This window comes from Pungitius pungitius, chromosome 6, assembly GCF_949316345.1.
Source record: "Pungitius pungitius chromosome 6, fPunPun2.1, whole genome shotgun sequence".
NCBI classification, from domain to species: domain Eukaryota; kingdom Metazoa; phylum Chordata; class Actinopteri; order Perciformes; family Gasterosteidae; genus Pungitius; species Pungitius pungitius.
The window spans coordinates 16371941-16393653 of NC_084905.1; the positions used below are offsets into that span (position 1 = coordinate 16371941).

General features: G+C 45.5%; 3 protein-coding genes across 4 annotated transcripts in view; 2 read left to right on the top strand and 1 right to left on the bottom strand.

Annotated features, from left to right (window-relative positions):
- otud7a (OTU deubiquitinase 7A) overlaps positions 1–2509 on the bottom strand; it is a 29118-nt gene extending 26609 nt beyond the window's left edge. For both annotated transcript variants that reach the window (XM_062563052.1, XM_037452029.2), the window contains exon 1: positions 2365–2509. The gene's annotated coding sequence lies outside the window, so the exon portion shown is untranslated. The remainder of the gene's footprint in view (positions 1–2364) is intronic.
- Positions 2510–3232: 723 nt separating this feature from the next.
- LOC119196460 (proprotein convertase subtilisin/kexin type 5) lies at positions 3233–14976 on the top strand. The gene is made up of 16 exons (XM_037452163.2): positions 3233–3692; positions 5033–5236; positions 5324–5392; positions 5572–5614; positions 7910–8055; positions 8947–9141; positions 9629–9715; positions 9793–9991; positions 10097–10320; positions 10426–10668; positions 11205–11450; positions 11895–12090; positions 12189–12394; positions 12471–12571; positions 13075–13246; positions 13338–14976. The coding sequence occupies exons 1-16, from the start codon at positions 3506–3508 to the stop codon at positions 13718–13720; spliced, it is 2901 nt and encodes a 966-aa protein (XP_037308060.2). The 5' UTR covers positions 3233–3505; the 3' UTR covers positions 13721–14976.
- A 581-nt stretch (positions 14977–15557) lies between these two features.
- LOC119199175 (beta-1,3-galactosyl-O-glycosyl-glycoprotein beta-1,6-N-acetylglucosaminyltransferase 3-like) lies at positions 15558–16855 on the top strand. Its single transcript, XM_037456762.2, has one exon. The coding sequence runs from the start codon at positions 15571–15573 to the stop codon at positions 16837–16839; it is 1269 nt and encodes a 422-aa protein (XP_037312659.2). The 5' UTR covers positions 15558–15570; the 3' UTR covers positions 16840–16855.
- The last annotated feature ends 4858 nt before the right edge of the window (positions 16856–21713 follow it).

Sequence of the window (21713 nt, forward strand, 5' to 3'; positions counted from 1 at the left end):
AGAGTTTAAAGTGTGCAACTGGAAAAATGCTGATACGCCTACTCAAAAAACTGGGGTGGCTGGAAAATGTTCTACAAAAACATCACCTATTGCAAAACTTCCGGGTGTACTGGAACCTCAACAGCCACTATCTCTGCTGCACTATAGAAACTATAATTGCCTCTTATTATAATATTACTGGATCATAATAGCCATAAAAGCCACCTCGATTGTGTCTTCAGGGGCAGAACATTATGATTATAACAAACCATTCTATCATATTGCAATACAAAAAGTGAAATTCATTCATTCACTTTGGTGTTTAGATTTCCTCATGATAGCACAAAATACAAAAGATGACATCTGGCTGAACTCCAACCATCCAAACATGGTTTCAGAAACATACAGGTGACTTCAGACTGGTGCATGTAGAATCCCCTGTACACCTGGCAAACATCTATTCATTATGAAAACGTTCATAAATCACTGTTAAATGGCTTTGGCAGCTCCATCACACGAGCTTACAACTTCATTTCTCTTTGTGTCGGAGGTTTCTTTCACGTTGCCGCACATTGAAGAACACATTTGAGAATGTTCCAGGACACATTTTCCCAAAAGTGCCTGTTCAACATCAAGGCCAACGTACAGACTCACACTGTGCAGTGACTCCTGAAAGCTCCACCCTCCTCTTCTTCTTTTTTTTTGAGACGTCCCCTGCCCTCATGGCCTCTAGCTGACCTCCCTCCGCCTGCATACGGAACACTTAACATCGCCATCCCACCTGTGGAGATTTCTGAAGAACAACGCCGACTTCAAAGCCGCGCGGTGATTGGGCTGTGATTACCACGGGCACTTGACTCATTTCATGTCCTCTGCAGGACTCAACTTTTAGGGGAGTCCGGCATGACGAAGTGGAATTCTTTTCAAAGGAAACGAGGGATTTAAGCACCCTTTCCAGGTGCTTTTTCCAGGGTCTACATGATGATTTACCTTGACTGTTTCCTGATACCGGAGGGGAAAAAAAACGTCCCGGCTGCTGGGTCCTTTGGTGCCAATTATATGAATAAAAATAATACTAGTGTGACATTCTATTTTTTTTAGTTTTTTGAAGTAGATATTGGGCAACTGGCACAGATGTTTCAGTCGACAAGCACGTTGATAAAGAGGCACTGGCACAATGACATGAAAGTCCAACCGGGGTTCAACAACAACCGTCATCTCTGCTCTGCTTTTCTGTAGCTAAATGCCACTGACAGGAACACAATCCACTGTTGTAACTGATCAGGTGCCAGGCGCCCTCTCCTCGGTGCCCTGCTGCACTAAAGCCCTCTGTGGAGCTGGCACGGCCCGGCGTGGTCCAGCGTGGCCCGGCATGGCCTGGTGTCTACGTGCCCTGCTTTGTATCTCTGGCCACGCAAGCTGTCTCCAAAGTCGGACTCAACTGTCAGCTGCCCGTCTCATATGCCCGATTGAAGCACTTGGACGAGGCTAATAGGCGGCAGAATACGTAGTAAAGGCAAACCAGTTGATTTGATGTACATCATCCTCATCTTCCTAATGACCAGGAGGAAACAGTGGAGTTAATTTCATTAGTGTTGTACCCAGCTCAAATATAACCTGATATTAAATGATTAAAGGTTGTATTATGTAAATCTTTGTCAGGGGACATGAAGATGGTTTTAAAAACCTCATAGCAATGAATTAGTGGCCATGTTTATAGGCAGGCGTATGTGGTAGATGTTTTAAATCAGGCCAACAATAAAATAAGCGTACATGGGCATCGAAATTAAACCAAGCTGTGGTATTTGCAGTGACGATAGGGCTTTTGTTTTATAAACGAACCAGGAGTGAACTTGCTATGATTTACTATATGAAACATTTAGCTGTTATATATTTCATCACCATCTCCATGTTCAGCCATCTGGCCCAACATACTGTGATAACTGAAATGACATGTCTGTAAAAAGCCTTCGCCTTCAATAAGATCACATTCTAGGATATGCAACAATCTCAAAAGGATATACTCAGCTCGCTCATATTTGAATTACTCATGCTAACTGTATGTTTCCACATCACAAAGGTCTGTGACTAAGCATACAGATGGAGCACCACGTCCATGTTGACAGCATTTAACTCGCAAGACTACGACCAACGTTTCACCAAGAGCCGTCGATGAGATGTGTGGCCTTGATGCATTTGTCTTCGACCTAAAATAAAAGAAATTCGCACAGAAAGATGAAGTTGAATGCATCGAAGCACGTACTCGCATGAAGGCAGGTGCACCTGTCTGCAGTGGTAACCCATTGTGTTGGCTACTAAAAGAGCCACGGATCGGCGTGTGCTGCTCTATGTGCACAAATAAATGAAAACAGGTCCGTCTCTTACCGTTCTGTTTTCAGTCATTACTCCCCATCCTCACGTTTTGCGGTCCAGACCTCTGTCGAGCCGTTAATTCCCGTCTCTCCCTCTCTCTCTCTCGCTCGTCCCCATGTCATATTTCTCCGCTGCAGCAGAACAAAGCCACGCCTCCTCCGGCAGCCGTGACGTCAGCCGGCCCACGCCCCCTTAGAGACGCACTTCCGGTAAAGAGCCGCAAGAGGCCGCTGTGGCGTCACTTCAGCTGTCTGTGGCTCGAGACTTTATGTTCATGTATTATAAAGAGGAAACATGTATTATTGAGTTTAACACTACAATTTCCAGTTGGAATGATGCTAATAGCATTAAGACATTTCACATTAGGCTTCCGAGAACTAATATAGTGCCGAAGAAGTGGACTATACAACCACCATGTCACCCACGAATGATATGTCCTCATTGTTTTGTTTCCCTTAAACGACTATATATTCCATTCCTTGCTGAAACGTCACCAAATATACCATTCCATACATTCTCTAGCTGCATTTACTGGTGAGATAACCCTGGTTTTGATAGTGGACACACGTTTGATGTTGTAATTACATAAATCTTAACTACCAAAAGTATCTACACATGTTATGATGGCTTTACACGTTTCATTTTGTGCTGTTAAAAAAAGCTAATTGGTCATACTCTATAATTAATATAGTTTTGCAGGTGACATCAAAACCTGTGTTTGAAGACTAGAGAGATGAAATGAAAATGATTAATTTTTTACATGTTGTATGCAGTGATTGTTCCTTGACGTTATCTCTCCGTAAATAGTGCTTCTATTGTGAGACAGAAACTGGGTTGCTCATTTCTTCTTCTTCTTCTTCTTCTTCTTCTTCTTCTTTTCCCCGTAAAAGCAGTCCGTGCTCATTGTCCTATCCTGCTGCTCTCTCCCGTGGAAGTGGTCCCGCGAGGTATTTCCGCTGTGCAGTCACACGGCACCTGCTGCACGGACCCTGCGCGGCTCTGCACAAACTCCTCCTGACTGACCGCGGCGTGTCTTCTTCCTCCTCCTCCTCCTCCTCCTCCTCCTCTTCCTCCTCCTCCTCCTCCTTCTCCTCCTCACTCACAGCTGAAAGTCCTCGGCGTGGGGGAGCGGTGGGGAGGGAGGGAAGCAGCCATGCGGTCCGTCGCCGCGTTTCTCGTCGTCGTCGTCCTCGGCAGTGTCGGATTTATCGGATGCAAACCGTCCTCGTCGTGTCCGAGAGGACAGTTCCTGCAGAGGAGGCAGCAGTGTGTCCTCTGCCATCCCACCTGCTCCGAGTGCGAGGGGCAGGAGCTGTTCCAATGCGCTACCTGTGGAGTGGGTGAGTGAAATGTCCTGCACACCTTCTTACAACAACGCCATTTCATCACGGAACCCTTCATATATGCCAGTACTAATGCCATGTGCATTCAATATTTTTTCATTGGCTTTAACAAACCCGGGATGTTTAGTTATTTTCTATCCTGGTTATGTAAGGGACACTAAATGAATCACCACCAGCTAAACCAAGGCTTCATTGAAGATAGACAATAACCTAACAATTAAATTCATTTTTGTGCGTGCAAATGTGAATTATCTGCCTTTGGCTGATATTATTCCTCTAGTTTTAGCTTCTTCTTTTTTTGGTTGAGAGGCTCCACAGATGCCTGAACAAAAGACATGTCACAGACTCCTGAATCAATGTGTAACCCTTTTTTCAAAGCCGCTCTATTTAATGATTATGAGAAGAGGAGCAGTCACGTCGGGTTTAACATTTATCCCCCCCCCCCCCCCCCCCCCCCCCACACTCCCAGGCACAGATTGGCCGTAGAACTCTTTTGAAATAGGTAAGACTTGAAGGTGTGATTGTCTCTCTCCCGAGCGTTCACGCTGTAATCTGATCACGTTAGAATGGGGCCTTTGTTAATCAGAGCCAACGGGAAAAAAAACATCCCCTTGGGCTCCAAGTATTACCGTCGCGGCTCACTGGGCTTGACCTGAAAAACCTTCAAGTCTCGCTTTCTCATCAACATTTTCACAATGACGCATCACAGCTTGGTTCCGTTGTGATCATTTGTTGTGTAGACTTGGTTTACAGTCCTCACTTGTTCCCAGTGTGTATATCTGTGTGACGTTCTCGCTGAAAGCCAAAAGACTCGAGCCTTCCCTCCTGCCCTGTGGCACGCTGCCATATAGAAGTCACGTTTCTCTGTGCACGCTGTGGCTCGAGGCCGGTGGCAGGGAATCGCTCAACAGCAGACTTTGCCTCTGACTCAGCCCATAGCTCTGATCCAGCTGGGACGCCATCGGTCTTGAATTCATGTGAAACTGCGACCCCCGCAGCCATCAGCTCATGATGTTGCGCGTGGCTCTGAAAATCCATTTGTTCAGCGACCATATTGGGTTTTAGATCAATGCGATGCATTTGAAGTGCTGTAGACACCGGAACTTCAACACAGTGAGTTTTATCTCTCTCTCCCTCTCTTTGCATGCAGTTCTCAGGCCCATTTGGCTCTACGTCTGCAGTTGTTTTGACGAGCTCATTGAAGAGTCCAGATTTTTGGTGGGGGCGTTTCCTGGCAGGAGCTCCATGATGGCACCTGCATCCGATGAGAAAATACAATCGGCTTTACTTTAACAAATCCTCTGTGTCCTCCTCCTACTTTTTTTTTTCTTCCTCAGATGAAGACGGACAGGAGCGTTTCCTTCAGCAGGGTCGCTGTCGGACACACTGCCCCCGGGGGTTCTATCCTGACAGAGGTCGCTACGCGTGTCTGCCCTGCATAGCCAATTGTGAACTGTGCACAGATGGCAACATGTGTGCCAAATGCCGGGAACACTACAAACTCCAAAATGGAGTGTGCCAAGCTGCGTCCTGTGCCGCAGGTAAATGGTAAAGTGCACTTCCTGTGTCGGCTGCGGCTCAAAAGAAAAGGGCTTCGGTGTCTTCATGCTGGATGTGTGCGTTTTTAGGGCAGGTGCAGGACCCGGATACGGGGGAGTGCATCGACTGTGAGATGGGCTGCAGAACTTGTTCCGCAGGCAAGTAACACAATAGTGCTGTTTGTGGCTAACAACACCACACTGTTTACTTCTTAAAGTAAGGTTGATGGGCTCTGTATTTGTGTAATCCTGGTTATGATAATGGTGCACAAAGCAGGATGCTTTTCCCCTGTGAGTTCTAATAATCTCCCTTTGGTTTTTTTTGTTTTTTTGCACAGAGGACCCTGAGATCTGCAACAGCTGCGCAGAAGGTTACTTTCTGTGAGTATGTTTTGGGCGTCGTCCGTACACAGCTGGATCTTTAAATGTTGGTAAATGCTTTATTATAAACTACCCTATGAAGCGATGAGTGTCAGGTGTATCAGCTGTTGTCTTATAACTTTAGCCTTTCACAGATTTCAATTCATGGAAATGTTGGCTTAATGTTCAGCGTTTGGTCGCCTAAAAATGTCTCATTCAGCGTCCCGTGACTCTTTTGGTTGTAATAAACAAAGACTAGCCCAGCTATCAATTTGACACAAATGTCTACCTGGACTCACTGATTAACTGTTTTGGTTGGCAAAGGTCACTGTGACCTCACCAAACATGTTTTGGCCATCATTCTATTCATTGAATGCCAATTATGACCATTTTGTAAATGATGTAAATTGCAACATGACTTGTTGGCTCTTTTTCCAACTAAATATGCTGGGCATCTTTTCTAATTTACAGCCTTTGCCATGCTACATATAGAATTAATCCATTTGCTGTTTTTGAGGCCACACCTTTCCATTAATTCAGTAAATGGGGATCTAAATTTCATCCATATATCTGTTTACACCACATTATCACCTGGAGGTTCCAGAGAGTAGAACAGACCTTCGATTGTCTACCCCTCCCCCTCGCTGAGGCCCCCCGGCGTTGTGTTGGTCGGGTTACCTTCCATGCGGAGCGACGCACCGTTACCTGAGCCTCGGCTGGAGGACAGAGGAGCAGTTCGCTTCACAGGCACACTGGACAGTGTGTTGTTTTTGTGTTGTGTTTGTGAAGGACGGGAGTAGAGAGAACACGCACAGCCAGGCGGGATTATACCTTGACCTCACTGACCGCTGTGAATCCCAGAGAAAAGAGGAGCGCGCCGCTTCGCTGCATTTTCTGCCGTGAATTGAATTGTGTAACTTTCACTTTAACAGCGATGGTTAAAGGCCATCGCTGTCATTTCTGTGGCAGCGGTGTTTATTACATCTACCATGTGAGGCAAACAGCAATAAAAGGAGACCTAGTAGAGCATGGGGCTGATCATCAACTGCAGGGACGGCCTCACTGTGATAGATTGTGACAGCTTCAAGCCTTTAAAGAAATTCCACCACTGAGGTTTTGCTGGTAGTAATGAAAAATGTTTAAACCACACTGCTTTGGCACAACTATCAATCTGTGGAGTCAATGTTGTTGTCTATCGAAGGGAGTACCGGCATGATGGATGTTTGGTATTCGTTGGCATTCATCTTCGTCTCCACGGAACAAGATTTAGGGATTACATGGAGCGTATTCTCACTCACTGATTCAAGGAGCTGAAGTGCTCTCCTTGGAAGGGTTAGTCTAATATTTGCACAGAGGGATTCTTAAACATCCCGCAGATTCTTCAGGAGGTTACTGTTTCCAGGCCTGGTCCGGACACATTGCTCCTGGGGGGCGGGGGGGGGGAGTTGATGGATGTAGTGTGGCGCCTCCAGCTGTTCCTCCCTAAACATCCACGGCATCTCAGCACCAAATCCATGGCAACGCAGCAGGCATTGCGTCCAGGCTGCCGATGGTAGAAATCCTGTTGTGGGGAGGCTGTATAACATATTGCCTTCTTATTGCCGTTTAGCTTGTTTCATTTAGAGTGTTAAGTCTCTAAATTGGGAGTCACCCTTGTTTAAATGTTTAATGCGTGACATTTTTGCAGCACAATATCTCAGCTTCTTCAGGCTAAATCTTTTTTTTGGGAGCGCTGTCTCATGTTTAATAGCCCAATTCAGCCCCAAAGGACTAATAGGACAGGTTAATGAGAAAAATCTCCCCATGCCTGTGGGCTACAAATAAAATACCAATTAACGTGTGCGCTAAAGAAGAGACGAAGCAGCCTACATTATGTTTTGGGCTCTGTTTGCTGTCCTCACTGGTGTTTGGCTGAGGACAGCATTGAAGTCACAACAATGGAGCTGCAGGTGTGCTGTGGACCGACACAGTGGCCGATCGGCTCTTGCTCGGCGGCGCGTTTTGTCTCTTTCCTTTGTTTCGGTTTGCGTAGCCTCAGTCTGGTCAAATGCGGGCGAGGCCTAACTCCAACAGAACCCTTCTTCATTCACTGCAGAGCTTTGAAAGTAGTAGTTTTCATCAGGTCCTTTGATGTTTCAGTGACCTCCGTCCCGTATGTTTGCTTCTTTTTGTGGCGGCTGCTTTGAGCCATAAGATATCGACTGATTTCCCCCGCGCCCTAGCTTTAGACACATACGGCTTGTTTGTGGTGGATTGACAATAAACAAGTCGGGGGGGTTCGGATTGGAGTTGTGACGCAACCTTTTTCTTCTCCAGTTTCAGACACCAGTGTCGCCGGCATTGCCCCCAGAGCACCTACGAAGACGGGGGGCGGGGTTTGTGTCTGCCGTGTCCGGCGCCGTGCACGGACTGCAGGAGCAGCGCGCGCTGTCTGGCCTGCCAGCCCGGTTACTTCCTCAACGGTACCGCCATCAAAGAATGGCCATTTCTGTGTATATTTTGTTTGACTTTACGTAAGGTAGGATTCGGGTGACCTGCTTGTCCTTCACAGGACTAGAAGAGTTTGGGTCTGATATACTGTTTAAATCCCCGGGTACCTGGGAAGCGATCGATCATTCTTCCTCAAGTCCAATGACGGCGCTCTGGAGGCTTCATTTGAATTGCAAACGAGGCCCGCGTCAGCAAATCAGCACCAGGAGATATGCAAATACATGGTTTATGCAAACAAGGACTTATGATTGTGGTGCTAGATTGTCTTCTCCACTGGGCATCTAAAAAAAAAAACAATTACTTTGAGATTGTGAGTAAAGCCCGTAGCTATTTGTTTAAAAGAATAGCGAGCATTCGACCGCTCTATCAATGTGGTTTTAATGTTCATGTTTCATGTGGTTGTACATCGTGTCAGACAGATTATTTTACAAAAGGTCAGTTTGTTCGTTCCTCTTTAGTCGCAACGTCTAATTTGAGAAATTGTTTTGGTGGGATTATGTGCCTGGGCGTGCAGGATGGAAATTGGAGAGCGAGATCCTGAGAGGGCAGACAGAAGAAAATCAAGACATGAGCTCTTCTAATGAGATTTTACTCTGAGACCACATCAGGGCCACGTTGATAGTTTTTATTCAATGTGTTAATCAAAATAGATGTGGATATGGATTCTGAATGTCAGGTTTTTATATTTTGGAGTGATTTTAGCGCTTCTCTCCTGCTGTTACCATGTTACTGTATCACATCACTGTATCACACACATGGGTTCAAATTGATTTTTTCAAGATTCCTATTTTCTGATACGGATGAAGGGCTGTAGCAAAAACAAAATAACACCGTAACGTCTTCTCTGCTTCCTGGCCGGTCAGGGGGTGACTGTGTGAAACAGTGCCCCCAGCAGACCTTCAGTGACTCCAGTGGGTGGCTCTGCCAGTCTTGCCACAGCTCCTGCCAGACATGCCACGGCCCTCGGGCGACCAACTGCGACCTGTGCCTGGGTGGCAACCCTCCTGTGCACGGGCAGTGCCCACCGGTCAACTGCCCATTGGGACAGTACTACGACAGTAAGAGGAACAACCGACTGTTAATGTGATGAAAGCAAATTGATCCAGACCCGGGTATCGGGTGACAGTGGAGCCGGAGATTGAACCGAAATAGCATGATGCTTGACTAGTTGATTTGTTTTATATGGTTTGGTAACATCACAGCAATTTTCGTGTAATACAGATATTATTAAAAAGCTTTTAAAAGTTAATCCTTACTTGAAACCCTTATGCCTCGTTTACAGTTTCATGCATATAGAAGGTGTATAGAGGGAACTGCATTAGATTAATTAAACATTAACGGTTTTCTGGTGGATCATTTGTGCCTAAACACAGAACGTATTGATTACTATGCCCCCCTCTAGTGGTAAAAGTGGGTAAAGCTGAGAATTGTGCTGTTCCTGTGCTTGAGTGCTTAGGTTAAGAGGCGCTTGTCTGTGTTCTGTCAAATGTGATGTTTTGTTTTATTGTGAGATATGGTCACTGTGTGTATTACTTTGTGTTTTAGGGAAATATAGCGAATGCCTCGCTTGTGATGGATCCTGTAAAAGCTGTTTTGGACCACAAGCGCTGGATTGTTCTTCGTGTTTCAAAGGTATTTACTGTCTTCATTTCTCACTGTGAATTGAAACATTTTCCCAGCTCCTTGTGTGCATTGTGTGTGTGGCACAGGGTATTTCTTGGATCAGGACAGTTCTTGTGTCATGCAATGTCCATCCGGCTCCTACGCAAACACTGCCACTCAGCTGTGTGAGGACTGCTCGGCGAGCTGCGAGGCCTGCTTGGACACCAGTGATAACTGCATCAGCTGTGCTAAAGGCAGCTATAAACTCTTTCTCCACCAGGGGAGGTGCTGGTCAAATTGCCCAGAGTGAGTTGGATAAGCTAAGCAGCAAAATGAAGAAACCCTTTGTGTTGACGCCGTGTTCTCAATGTCACTCTTTGTGCTTTTAACAAACCTACTGGCTCATTTCAGAGGCTTCCTTGAGACAGCAGAGGAGTCATGTGAAGCCTGTGACAGCTCCTGTTTGTCGTGTGACGGGATCAAGTCCCAGTGTCTGTCCTGTGCTGATGGCCACTACTTGGAGAGCGGTGTGTGTGGACTCAACTGTTCCCTGCAGACATATCCCGCAGACGATGGTACCTGCCGACGCTGTTCCCCCCACTGTGACGTCTGCTCCGACGAGAGGACCTGCTTCAGTGAGTCGTCGGCCGCGCGGGCAGCTTTAATGTTCCTAGTGGATTCCTTTTTTTAAAATGAATTGTAAGGAAATCTTTACCACCCCTCTTCAAAAATCATTTCAGAATGCAGTTTCCTTTACCTGATTCTGAACGGTGTGTGCAAGGCAAGTTGTCCCCCCGGGTACTATGAGGACATGGAGGAGGGCCGCTGTGGCGAGTGCCACTCCACATGTGGCAGCTGTTCGGGGCCCCTGGCAGACGACTGCGACACCTGCTTGACATTGAGCCCCAAACTTTATAAGGGCACGTGCTCCAAAGACTGCCCCACCGGTACCTACTATGAAACGGAAGCACTGGAATGTCAAGGTAAGCGTCTCCATAAGACCTGACTTCATTACGTTTCAAAGGAGGGCTGATCATGCAGGCTTCCATCGTTTTTTGACCATTTGTACAATCTGGCCTTGCACTTTTAATGTGTTATGCAGGTCGCATGGTTTATGCAACAGGTCAGCTCTCTTTTGGAAACTGAAATAGTCAAATGTATCGCCTCTTTGTGTTTCTGCAGAGGCAACAATATATTTTTGGTGGTCAAAGATCAAGGTCACTGACCTCCCTGTGTGTGTGTGTGTGTGTTGTGCTTTTCCACCGCAGACAAATCTGTCATATTTCAATATTTCAATTGAAAGTTTGTTTATGCTTATTGAGAAAGCCTTAAATCCACTGTGTGTAAAACAACAACACTACTGCTGTACTGCTGTTGGTTTGGGCTTGACGCGGAACAAAATCCACTTATGAGGATCCTATTTATCTTATGAAACCGTTGTGGGCATCCCTACCCTTTTTGCAAACACGGTCACACGACATTCACCTGACTCACGTCATGTTTGTTCTACCGTGTGCAGAGTGCCACCAGACCTGTCTGAGCTGCTCCGGCTCAGACGCGAACCAGTGCACCCAGTGCGAGAAGGGCCTTGTGCTGGAGCCAAACACGTTGTTATGTGGCGTGGCCGGTGACACCGACTGCCCACGAAGGACCTACCTGCACGATGACCGGTTCACCTGCATGCGTTGCCATCAGCACTGTTACTCCTGTGAGGGGCCAGGCAACGACGAGTGCCAGACCTGTGCCGTCCCCAGATACCTTCATAGTGAGCATGTCCTCACCATTTCTCACTGCTAACTGGAGCACTTTGGGGTGGAAAATAAACAGAAACCAGCAGAGAAGCAATTCTCTCACAACACCTTTTAAAACTAGCCGCACAACGATGGCTCCCTTGAGATTATTTCACAATTTCACCTTAAATAACTGTAATTGATTGAAAGAGTGAACAACATGTGCTTTCCCCCATGGAAAATAGAATTTACAAATTGATAGCACTTTTTTAAAGAGCAATTGATGTTGAAGTATATGGACTAAAGAAATAATAATATCCACTAATGTTATTTATTTATTTTTTATTCAATACAGACACAGATTCTAATCTCATATAATTTTTTTTGTTTCCTTCAACCCTTGTTCACTGCCTAAAAGTGTCGAAATAAACAGGACAGAAGAATACCCAAGTAAGAAGAATGCGTGTGTTATTTTGCAGACAGCACTTGTGTGAGCGAGTGTCCAGCCGGTACATTCGACTCAAAGCAGGATGCCGACGGAGTGGAGCTCGGCCTCTGTGTGCCTTGTGATCACGCCTGTTCCACCTGCTCGGGAGCATCCCCCAAAGATTGCCTCACTTGCTCTCCGGGATACTTGCGTCTCCTTCAACTCTGTGTCACACATTGTCCCACAAGGTACAACGTTAAAGCCTCCGTTTTGTTTACTTTGCGATGAGACAAAATGGCCTGTTAACCTGTGTTTTTGAATTCTAAACGATGCTCCATTTCTACAGGTATTACAGAGCGGGCTCCCGCTGTGAGAAATGTGACCAGTCCTGTGAGCAGTGTATGGGTCCCGGTCCTGAGTCCTGCCAGGCCTGTTCACCTCCTCTTCTGGAGCTGCAAGGCACCAAGCTGTGTGTTGAGCGCTGCCCACACCGCTTCTATCAGTTATCAGACATCTGCTATCAATGCCACACTAGTTGCCAGACCTGCACAGGTGGGTTTCCACCACCTAATGTCAATATTGAACGTTTCCTGTTGCCGTATCCCCATACGGACGTGTGTGTTTTCAGAGGCCTCGCCCCAGGCGTGCGTGACGTGCGACCGGGGAAGCACTTTAAAGGACAGAGTCTGCTACCCACACTGTGAGGAGGGCCGATACTTTTCAGAAAAGGTATAATTATTTCATTCATAATATTTGAAGGCTAAAGAGAAAAACTGCACCGCTCCATCGCTTTTGTTATATCTATAAATGAAAAAATCTGAATCTGTCCCCTGAATTTGTCCACATTGAGACATCCTAATTAATCACATTATCAGCTTCTCGCCATGTATCTGGCCAAACAAGATGTTATCTGTACCCCATCTGATGTGTGGGCCAGAATATGTCTGCAGCACGACCGTACGGAATTTAGTATTTTCACACATGTTACGCCTTTGACAAATATTGAGCCTTAACATTGTAATTTATTGTTCTGATGTATTTAAAAACGTGTGTTTTTTTATCATGAGGAGCATCTCAGGGCAGATAATACAACCCAAAAATCAATAAAAGGCAAAATGGTGTTTTCACTCTCCAAGCAGTCCCATTACTGATCCAATCTCTACAGCTGACATCTTCTTCTTAGATTAGCCCACTACACAAAGTATTTACAGTTTGAAATTGTACCATTGTAGGAAACCTGTGAGCCATGCGACAGCTCCTGTAGGCATTGCACTGGCCCCGGACCCGACCAGTGTCTGACCTGCCCCCGGGATTCTGCCCTGCACGCTGCGGAGAGCCGCTGCGCCCGCTGCTGCCGGGCCGGAGGGAATGAAACCGATTGCTGCGTTTGTGACAGCAGCTCAGGTAGGAACCCCCCCCCTTGCTTATCGTGACCAACACCGCTGGGTGTTATTTGACCGTCTACTAAGGGCAGTTTCCCCCCCTCCCCCCGTAGCTCTGTGTGTGGAGGCCCCGCGCTCCAAGTCAGGGGAGGACCAGGTGACGGACCTGAATGTGTCTCCTCGAGCTCCGGAGCACACCTCAGCGGGCCTTCCCGTCGCCCTGCTGCTGGCGCTGGGGCTGGCTGTGGCCGTGTTCGCCTTGGTCAAGGCCCATGCCAGGAAGAGGCTTTGCTGGGGCCGGAGCTATGAGAGGCTGAGTGGCAGCGGCAGCATGAGCATGCCCCACGGTGTTCCCGAGCCCGACAGCGGGGACGAGGTGGACGTGGTGTACACCAGCAGAGGTGGATCCGTGTATCGGCGTTACAGCTTTATCCACGAGCAGGACACCGACGCAGAGCCGCGCGTGGATGAGAGCACGCGGCTCAGTCAAGCCTAGAATGGCTGGGGTACGCTCCCATTATCAAGAATTAAATTAGTTTAGTCAATGTTTAGAACCTCATTTTTCTTTGGTGCGTTACTTAATTAGGCTATTGGGTTGATTTAATGCACATTCTGAGTAGAAGCATATGTTGGTCAACAGTGAAAACAAAATCCATACACTAGCAGTCAAAGGTTTGGACACATTTTCCTATTCAATTCAATGACTGGCACTGTATGTGTAAATGTATTAAAATGATGAGTAGCTTAGTACAGCCGAGGCTCAAGGCTTTGAACACAGCTCTTAGCAGGCAGGAAGCTTGTCTCAAGGTGAGAGTTCAACATAGCTGGATCTCTATCTACTATTCATCATTTTTAGGTGTGTCACGCTGGCCTCCCCGATGGTGGGATAGCGAAAGAATGTGTATGTTAGAGGTGTCGGTGGAGGGCTGAAAGCACTTCAGGATAATCCTTATAAAAAAGGAACATAAAACAATCTGAGCTTAGCCCCTTTAGCAAATAAAGTCATTGTGACCCTCTGGGAGGGGAAACTATGCACACGCACACTCAAAATACACTCTGTGACTCAGCTTCCTGACCTTTATTATGTATCTTTACAGCTAAAGGTGATAAATGCAAGTCGATGTCTTACTTCCCCACTGAACAACCGTTTCATAATAATTGATAAATATGTCATCAAGAATTACAGGAACCTGAAAACCAAATAAATCAATAGGTTTGGGTGGGCTGTTTCAGACATTTTAGGGGTATACAACTTTTTTTTACTTGATATTAAAGTGTTTTTTTTGGTAAACAGTACAATTCTCATATAGAATAATTGAAATGTGAATGATTTGTATTAAACTTAAATAAAAATAGTTTCTACTCGATGCTGTCAGTGCACCTTGAAAACTGGCTACTTTGTGATATATACTGAAAATATTCGCTAGTCTGATTTCAAATCAGAGTATTATAAAATGATGAAGATAACATGTTCTTACAGTTATATTTTATTTTATTATATATTTTGATATACAGTGCATATGGAAAGTACTCAAAGCGCCTTATTTTATCAATTAATTTCTTTCCTCAAAATTCTACACACAATACCACATAATGACAAAGAAAACAGTGTTTTATGTTGTTAAACATAAAGACCAATAATAAAACAGGTATGTAAGTATTTACAGCCTTTTCGCAGAACTTTGTTGAAGCATCTTTGGCTTAACAAGCCTTGAGTGGAACAACTATGTGTTTTGCTTTCAGTCTGACGAACTAGCGCTCTGAAGCAGGTTTATTCATCAAGAATGTTTGTGTTCATTGGTGCGTTCATCTTTTCCTGGATCACCATGTTCCTTCCGGGCAGAAACCTCCCCCGCAGCATGACGCTGTTGGTCTGGTGAGGAGCGGTGCCTGGTTTCTTGCGGACATGACGCTTACCCTGCGGAGATGGTTATCCTTCTGGAAGATTCTCCTCTCTTCACACAGCAACAATGGAGTTCTACCAAAGTGGCCACCGGTCACGGGTGAATTGTGTGTTAGAATAAAGAAAAGATTTAATCTATTTGGGAATCATAACATAATGTGGAAAAAAAATAAACAACCTGCAGCAAACCAGTGCTTTATTATCAGTCATCCGCTATTGGTTATCTCCAGGCATTAAACACTAACGTATGTGACATAATATAAATGAATGACTGATGGTTCCGGGAACATAACATTAAGTAAATGATTGGATAGTATACTCAACTAGTTCCTTCCCTGTCTTAGCTTGACACGCCTAGTGAGAGGGCTGTATGAGCGTGTGTTCATGACAACTACCCTCACACTCCGAACCCGCACTGAAGAGTGTGTGGTTATCTCAAGGACATGGCTTTTTTTGTGAGGTCATTGAAAAGATGGACGTTGAGGATCCCCTCACTAATTGTTATCGGTATGTTACTTTCTTTTGTCCTTTGGGAAACTGCCTTAAACAGGCAGTCATCATCTAATCTCAAAATACCACAGCAGTTCTCTGTAGACCTTCCTGGCTGCTTGGCTATCATCAGTGGAGACACAGAAGGCAAGAGAGAAGAACTAGCAGTCCTTCTGGCGTCCAGGAAAAGAAGAAGTTTGTTATCTGAGGATTTCTACCTTAATGTGACAAAGGACTGTTCTTCTTACATTGAAGAGAGAGGTTTCATTACAGCACCGCTCAGTGAGGAGGAAAACAATTTTCCCATTGCCTACTCCATGGTGATCCATGAGCAGATTGAGATGTTTGAGCGACTCCTACGAGCCGTTTACACTCCTCAGAACATCTACTGTGTGCATGTGGACCAGAAATCCTCTAAAGGATTCCAGAAGGCTGTGGAGGCCATTCTCTCCTGCTTTCCTAACGTGTTTGTAGCCAGTAAGTTAGAAAGCGTTGTCTACGCCTCGTGGTCCAGAGTGCAGGCAGATTTGAACTGCATGAAGGATCTGCTGAATTCACAGATTCAGTGGAAGTACCTGCTGAACACCTGTGGGACCGACTTCCCCATCAAAAGCAACGCAGAAATGGTTCAGACGCTGAAGGCCCTCGAAGGGAGGAACAGCATGGAGTCGGAGGTGACCAACAACTACAAGAAAGATCGTTGGCTGTATCATTACAACGTGACTGATACTGTGGTCAAGACGAATGTGAAGAAGAGTCCCCCGCCCATCGGCAGCCCCATGTTCACAGGAAACGCTTACTTTGTGGTCAGCAGAGCCTTTGTGGAGCACGTGATGCAGGACAGAGAGGTTCAGCAACTCCTGGAGTGGGAGAGGGACACATACAGCCCTGATGAGCACTTGTGGGCCACTCTGCAGCGAATGCCCTCCGTGCCCGGATCAGCGCCCGCCAACATCAAGTACGATGTGTCAGACATGCAAGCCCTCGCTCGTGCGGTGAAGTGGAGCTATCTAGAAGGAGATGTGAAAAAAGGAGCCCCGTACCCCCCTTGCATGGGTGCACACCGGAGAGCCGTCTGTGTGTACGGAGCTGGTGACCTCCCCTGGCTACTGAGACAAAATCATCTCTTTGCAAATAAGTTTGATCCTGATGTTGATGATGTTGCTATTAGATGTATTGAGGCAGTTCTGCGTTTGAAGGCTTCAGGCCATGACCGACTATAAACAAATATGACAACATTTTGTAAGCTAAGACAAGGAAGGAATTTGTGAACTATTAGAAAAATTCTTTCTCAACACCAGAGTAAAATCAAAACCGAATGCTAGAAATGCTAAAGGGGAGTGTCTGGACAAAAAATGATTTGCTTGTAGTCGACCTCAGATGTAGACAATTATTTTTGGCACTACAAGTAATGCTGACTAAAGTGGAACATTATTGCTTTGTTTTTATTATTATTTTTCCTCCTGTTTTTACTAAGAATAATTACTCATTGAAAGGAAAAAATATTGTTCAACCAAACTAATTGAATAAAACCAAGGCATAAATGAAAGCTGGAATTTCAAAAGCATAAATAAAAAATAAATATCTTTGCAGATAATACTTTTATTCATCATGTCATCACTTATCGCAATGCTTGACTAATGAATCCTCATAATTTCAAAATCCAATCGTAGAATCTTATTCAAATAAGACAATTGAGGCCTCAATATAATTGGGCAGGGAATCAAGGAGCCCTTTCTTTATTTTGTACTTTTCCCAATTCTCAATGTCCAGTTGAGAATCTTGTTGGTGCACATTGTTTAATGATGGTAGCATCTACCCATCGCTGCTGTAGTCCAACAAAGTCTTAGAGGCTCACCAAATGAGTTAACACCGCCGATGTTTCTGGATGTGAGCTTTTGTTGAATATATATTTGCGTGTGTGTGAGTGTGTGTGTGTGTATTCTATTTTTAATCAAATTGGAAAACATCTCTAACAATAATCATTATCTTTACATTGATTTAGTTCAATAAAGTCCATCCTAATGTATTTGAACAAATATTCCCATAATTTTTGCTTGCTCCAAAAGAGCAGGAATAACCCTTATGGCCCCCACTGATTTCCCCCCCCCCCCTTGTACAGCAACATATTCCCACCATTCAGTCACGGGATTTTTTCAAAGCGCGTCGTTGTTTCAACAGGTTAGTTTAGTTTTCTTCTCGCTATTGTTTCAAAGAAAGCCTGTGTATCTCTGTAGAAACATTTTTGTGCACGTCTCCAATTCTTATCTCTTAGACAGTTTGATGAGTTACTTCACAAATTTCCTTTAGCTCTTGTGTAACTGATTATTTACCTCTTCTACTTAAACTAAAAATTGTAATAGCTTGTTGAGTTAGAAACTATTTCACATCAGTCACTCATGTTGTCATAATGGTGTTTGATGACATTTCAATCAATAAACACACTTATTTTTTTGTTAATTTATTCTGAGGTTCACTGTCAGCTCAAGGCTGCGTGTTAGTTTGTATATGACTGGTTGAAAAGGAATCCACTTGTGGTCTCCCTCTCTCCTCCATCTGAACACCATCCCGTCTTTTGAAGGCCTTCTCCTTGCTCCACTCAGGATATTTTGTCCATATACCTTTATGAACTTAAGGTTTTGTAGTGTTTTAAACATCACAACCTCATTCTAGTTACCCCAAGCCGACAAGAAAAACATAGAAACTAATGAAGACAAACCGGTCCGGTTTTGCAAGTAAACGGATCTCGTCACTCCTCCAACTCAAGCACATCTTGGCCTCACAACCAACCAAACAAGTCCTGAAATGGAGCACAGGGCTTTGAAAAGAGTCAGTTCTTTTATCAAAAATTCACAGGAAAAACCCTGGAAACAAAAAAAACGCTCTGAATATACTAAAGAGCTGAAACGTTCAAAAGTAAAATGGAAAAACACAAATCTCTTACAGAGGATATAAGGGAATACTCAAAAACCCCAAAAAACAAAAGGTCTCTGAAGTCTATCTGAAGGCCCGCAAGTGTTCGGGACAGACTCAACTATGACCTGGGCTTGACTCTTGGCGTGAGGCGGGTGTGCAGGACAAACTGACATGACACACTGGCACAGGACAAAGGGGAGACGCAGACTATAAGTACACATGAGGGAAGTGTGGGAACGGTGGACACAATCAGGAATCAGGGGAGACAATCAGACTGGTGACACATGAGGAAGGGCAAGGAACCTGAAATGAGAGGAGTTACATTTCCAAAATAAAACAGGAAGACACTAAACAATTGTGGAGACAGGACGAAAACTCAACTTGACATACAGGTGTGACATTACTCTTCCCCCCCCCCCCAAAGACGAATACCAGCTGGCCTTGGAATGTCCGGGTGATCTCTATAAAAATCCTGAATGAGATCCGGGTCGACTCGGAGGCTAGGAGAGACCCATTGTCGTTCCTCTGGGCCGTAGGCCTCCCAGTCCACGAGGAATCAATCATTCGAGGGGGCGGGAGCGGCTTGGGGCACTATTGCGCTCGCTTCAATGGCTTGATCTTGCTAATGTGAAATGTAGAACGTACCCTGAGGGACCGGGGCAGGCGGAGGCGCACAGCTGCTGGATTGAAGATCCTCGAGATGGGGAACGGGCCGACAAAACGTGGAGCCAGCTTCCGTGATTCTACCTGTAAAGGTAGCCCCTTGACTGCAAGCCATACTCTCTGGCCGGACTGATTTGCCGGTGCCGGTCTCCTCCTCCGGTCTGCCGCTTTTTACTTTGTACCCGTCTGATTAGTGTCTAGCGTGCTGCTTCCCAAATGAGACTGCAGCAGCGGACTATGGCCAGACTTATGGGCGTACTCGACCTATGTCAGTTGCTCGCTCCATGACGCAGGGTTCTGGGCCACCAGGCACCGAAGGCTGGTTTCTATCTGTCGATTGAGGCGCTCCGTCTGGTCGTTGGCCTCAGGATGGTACCCCGATATGAGGCTTACTGTGGCGGCAATGAGCTTACAGAACTTCTTCCAGAACCGCGAGACAAATTTGGGCCCCCTGTCTGACACAATGTCTCAGGGGAATCCGTGGATCCTAAACACATTGTTTATCATACTAACCGCTGTCTCTTTAGCGGATGGCAACTTGGGTAAGGTAACTTACCGGTGGCCCACTCTATGGCCAGCCAGGACTTTGTTTTCCCTACCACACAAGCTTTGTTGTGGAACACCCTGGCACCTCCTCGACAGAAGGGACCTTCTTTCGCAACTAGGAGGTCGGATGTGGCATCCAGATCCCGGCTGCTTTCAACTATGGGTCTGAACGCTGGAGGGCCCGACCACCCTTTAAATGACTGCACAGACCCAGTTAAAAGAACCATCTTGAACGCGAGGGTGCCATCCACCCGCTTGAAATACAAAAACAGGTGGAGGCTATTTTCCACTGGTGTTCGGTTCAGGGACCCAGTACAGTTCCCCGTACTGGCCATTCTTGAATTTCTACAGTCCATCATGGACAGAGGCTGGTCTCGATCTACCCTGAAGGTGTACGTGGCTGCTATTTCAGGCCATCACACTAAGGTCGACAACAAGACTGTAGAGAGCCACAGACTGGTGTCCCTCTTCCTGAGAGGGGCTCTGCGACTGCATCGACCGAAGGCCCTGAGGGCCCCTGCATGGGACCTGCAATTGGTATTGGACACCCTATGCTCGCCTCCGTTCGAGCCCCTCGCAGACAAAACTACTCACCTAAATGTAACCGGGGCGGCTGTGCGCCTAATCACAATGGTGACGACGCCACTTTGGGACTCTCACCCAACGAATACTGAACAGTTATAATAAAAAGGGAGCAAAGAGGTGAATTTCTAGTTATGTCATTTTTATTTACAGGTAAGTTTAATATTGATGAGGCCCCAGTATAGGACACGGTAAGTTTATGAAAACCAAAAGACACTAACTGGGGAAAAAGACAAATAAACAATTCATGATCAAAATACCACATAAACAAGGAAACCAAAGGTTCACAAAATATATTTCAAACAAGGCCAAAAACAGTAGTGAACAGCACCCGAACATTACTTCCGTTCCTGTTACAAGAGTCAAAGGTAAAATAACTCCAATAAAAATTGACACACTGCTAAAAGGGCATATTAAAACATGAAACAATAAGAAAACCACTGCTCCAAACACCAGACATACCTGTAAATTTCACTCTGAACAGGTACCCATCTACACGTGGCGAGTGCTACAACAAGCCCCCCTCTAACTCTACTGGGGCAAAAACTTACATTTAAAGGGCACCTGGTCACACCTGTTAGAAATCACCAATTAGGATGGTGTGGCCAAACAGGGAGAGCTCTACCCATCACATAAAGGATTATTGGGAACACCTGTTCAATTTCTCATTAATGCAATTATCTAATCAACCAATCACATGGCAGTTGCTTCAATGCATTTAGGGGTGTGGTCCTGGTCAAGACAATATCCTGAACTCCAAAATGAATGTCAGAATGGGAAAGGGAAGTGATTTAAGCAGTTTTGAGCATGGCATGGTTGTTGGTGCCGGGCCTGTCTGAGTATTTCACAATCTGCTCAGTAACTGGGATTTTCACGCACAACCATTTCTAGGGTTTACAAAGAATGGTGAGAAAAGGGAAAAACATCCAGTATGCGGCAGACCTGTGGGAGAAAATGCCTTGGGCATCGTTTAAATGCCACGGCCTACCTGAGCATTGTTTCTGACCATGTCCATCCCTTTATGGCCACCATGTACCCATCCACTGATGGCTACTTCCAGCAGGATAATGCACCATGTCACAAAGCTTGAATCATTTCAAATTGGTTTCTTGAACATGACAATGAGTTCACTGTACTAAAATGGCCCCCACAGTCACCAGATCTCAACCCAATAGAGCATCTTTGGGATGTGGTGGAACGGGAGATTCGTGTACAAATCTCCATCAACTGCAAGATGCTATCCTATCAATATTACATTTCTAAAGACTATCCCATTGGGTAGTGACTATTTATTGTGATTTCTGTACAATTCAATATTTATTGTCACGTAACCAAGAACTCAACATATATGCATGACTGCAAATATAAATATAGTTCTCTCAATAACTAA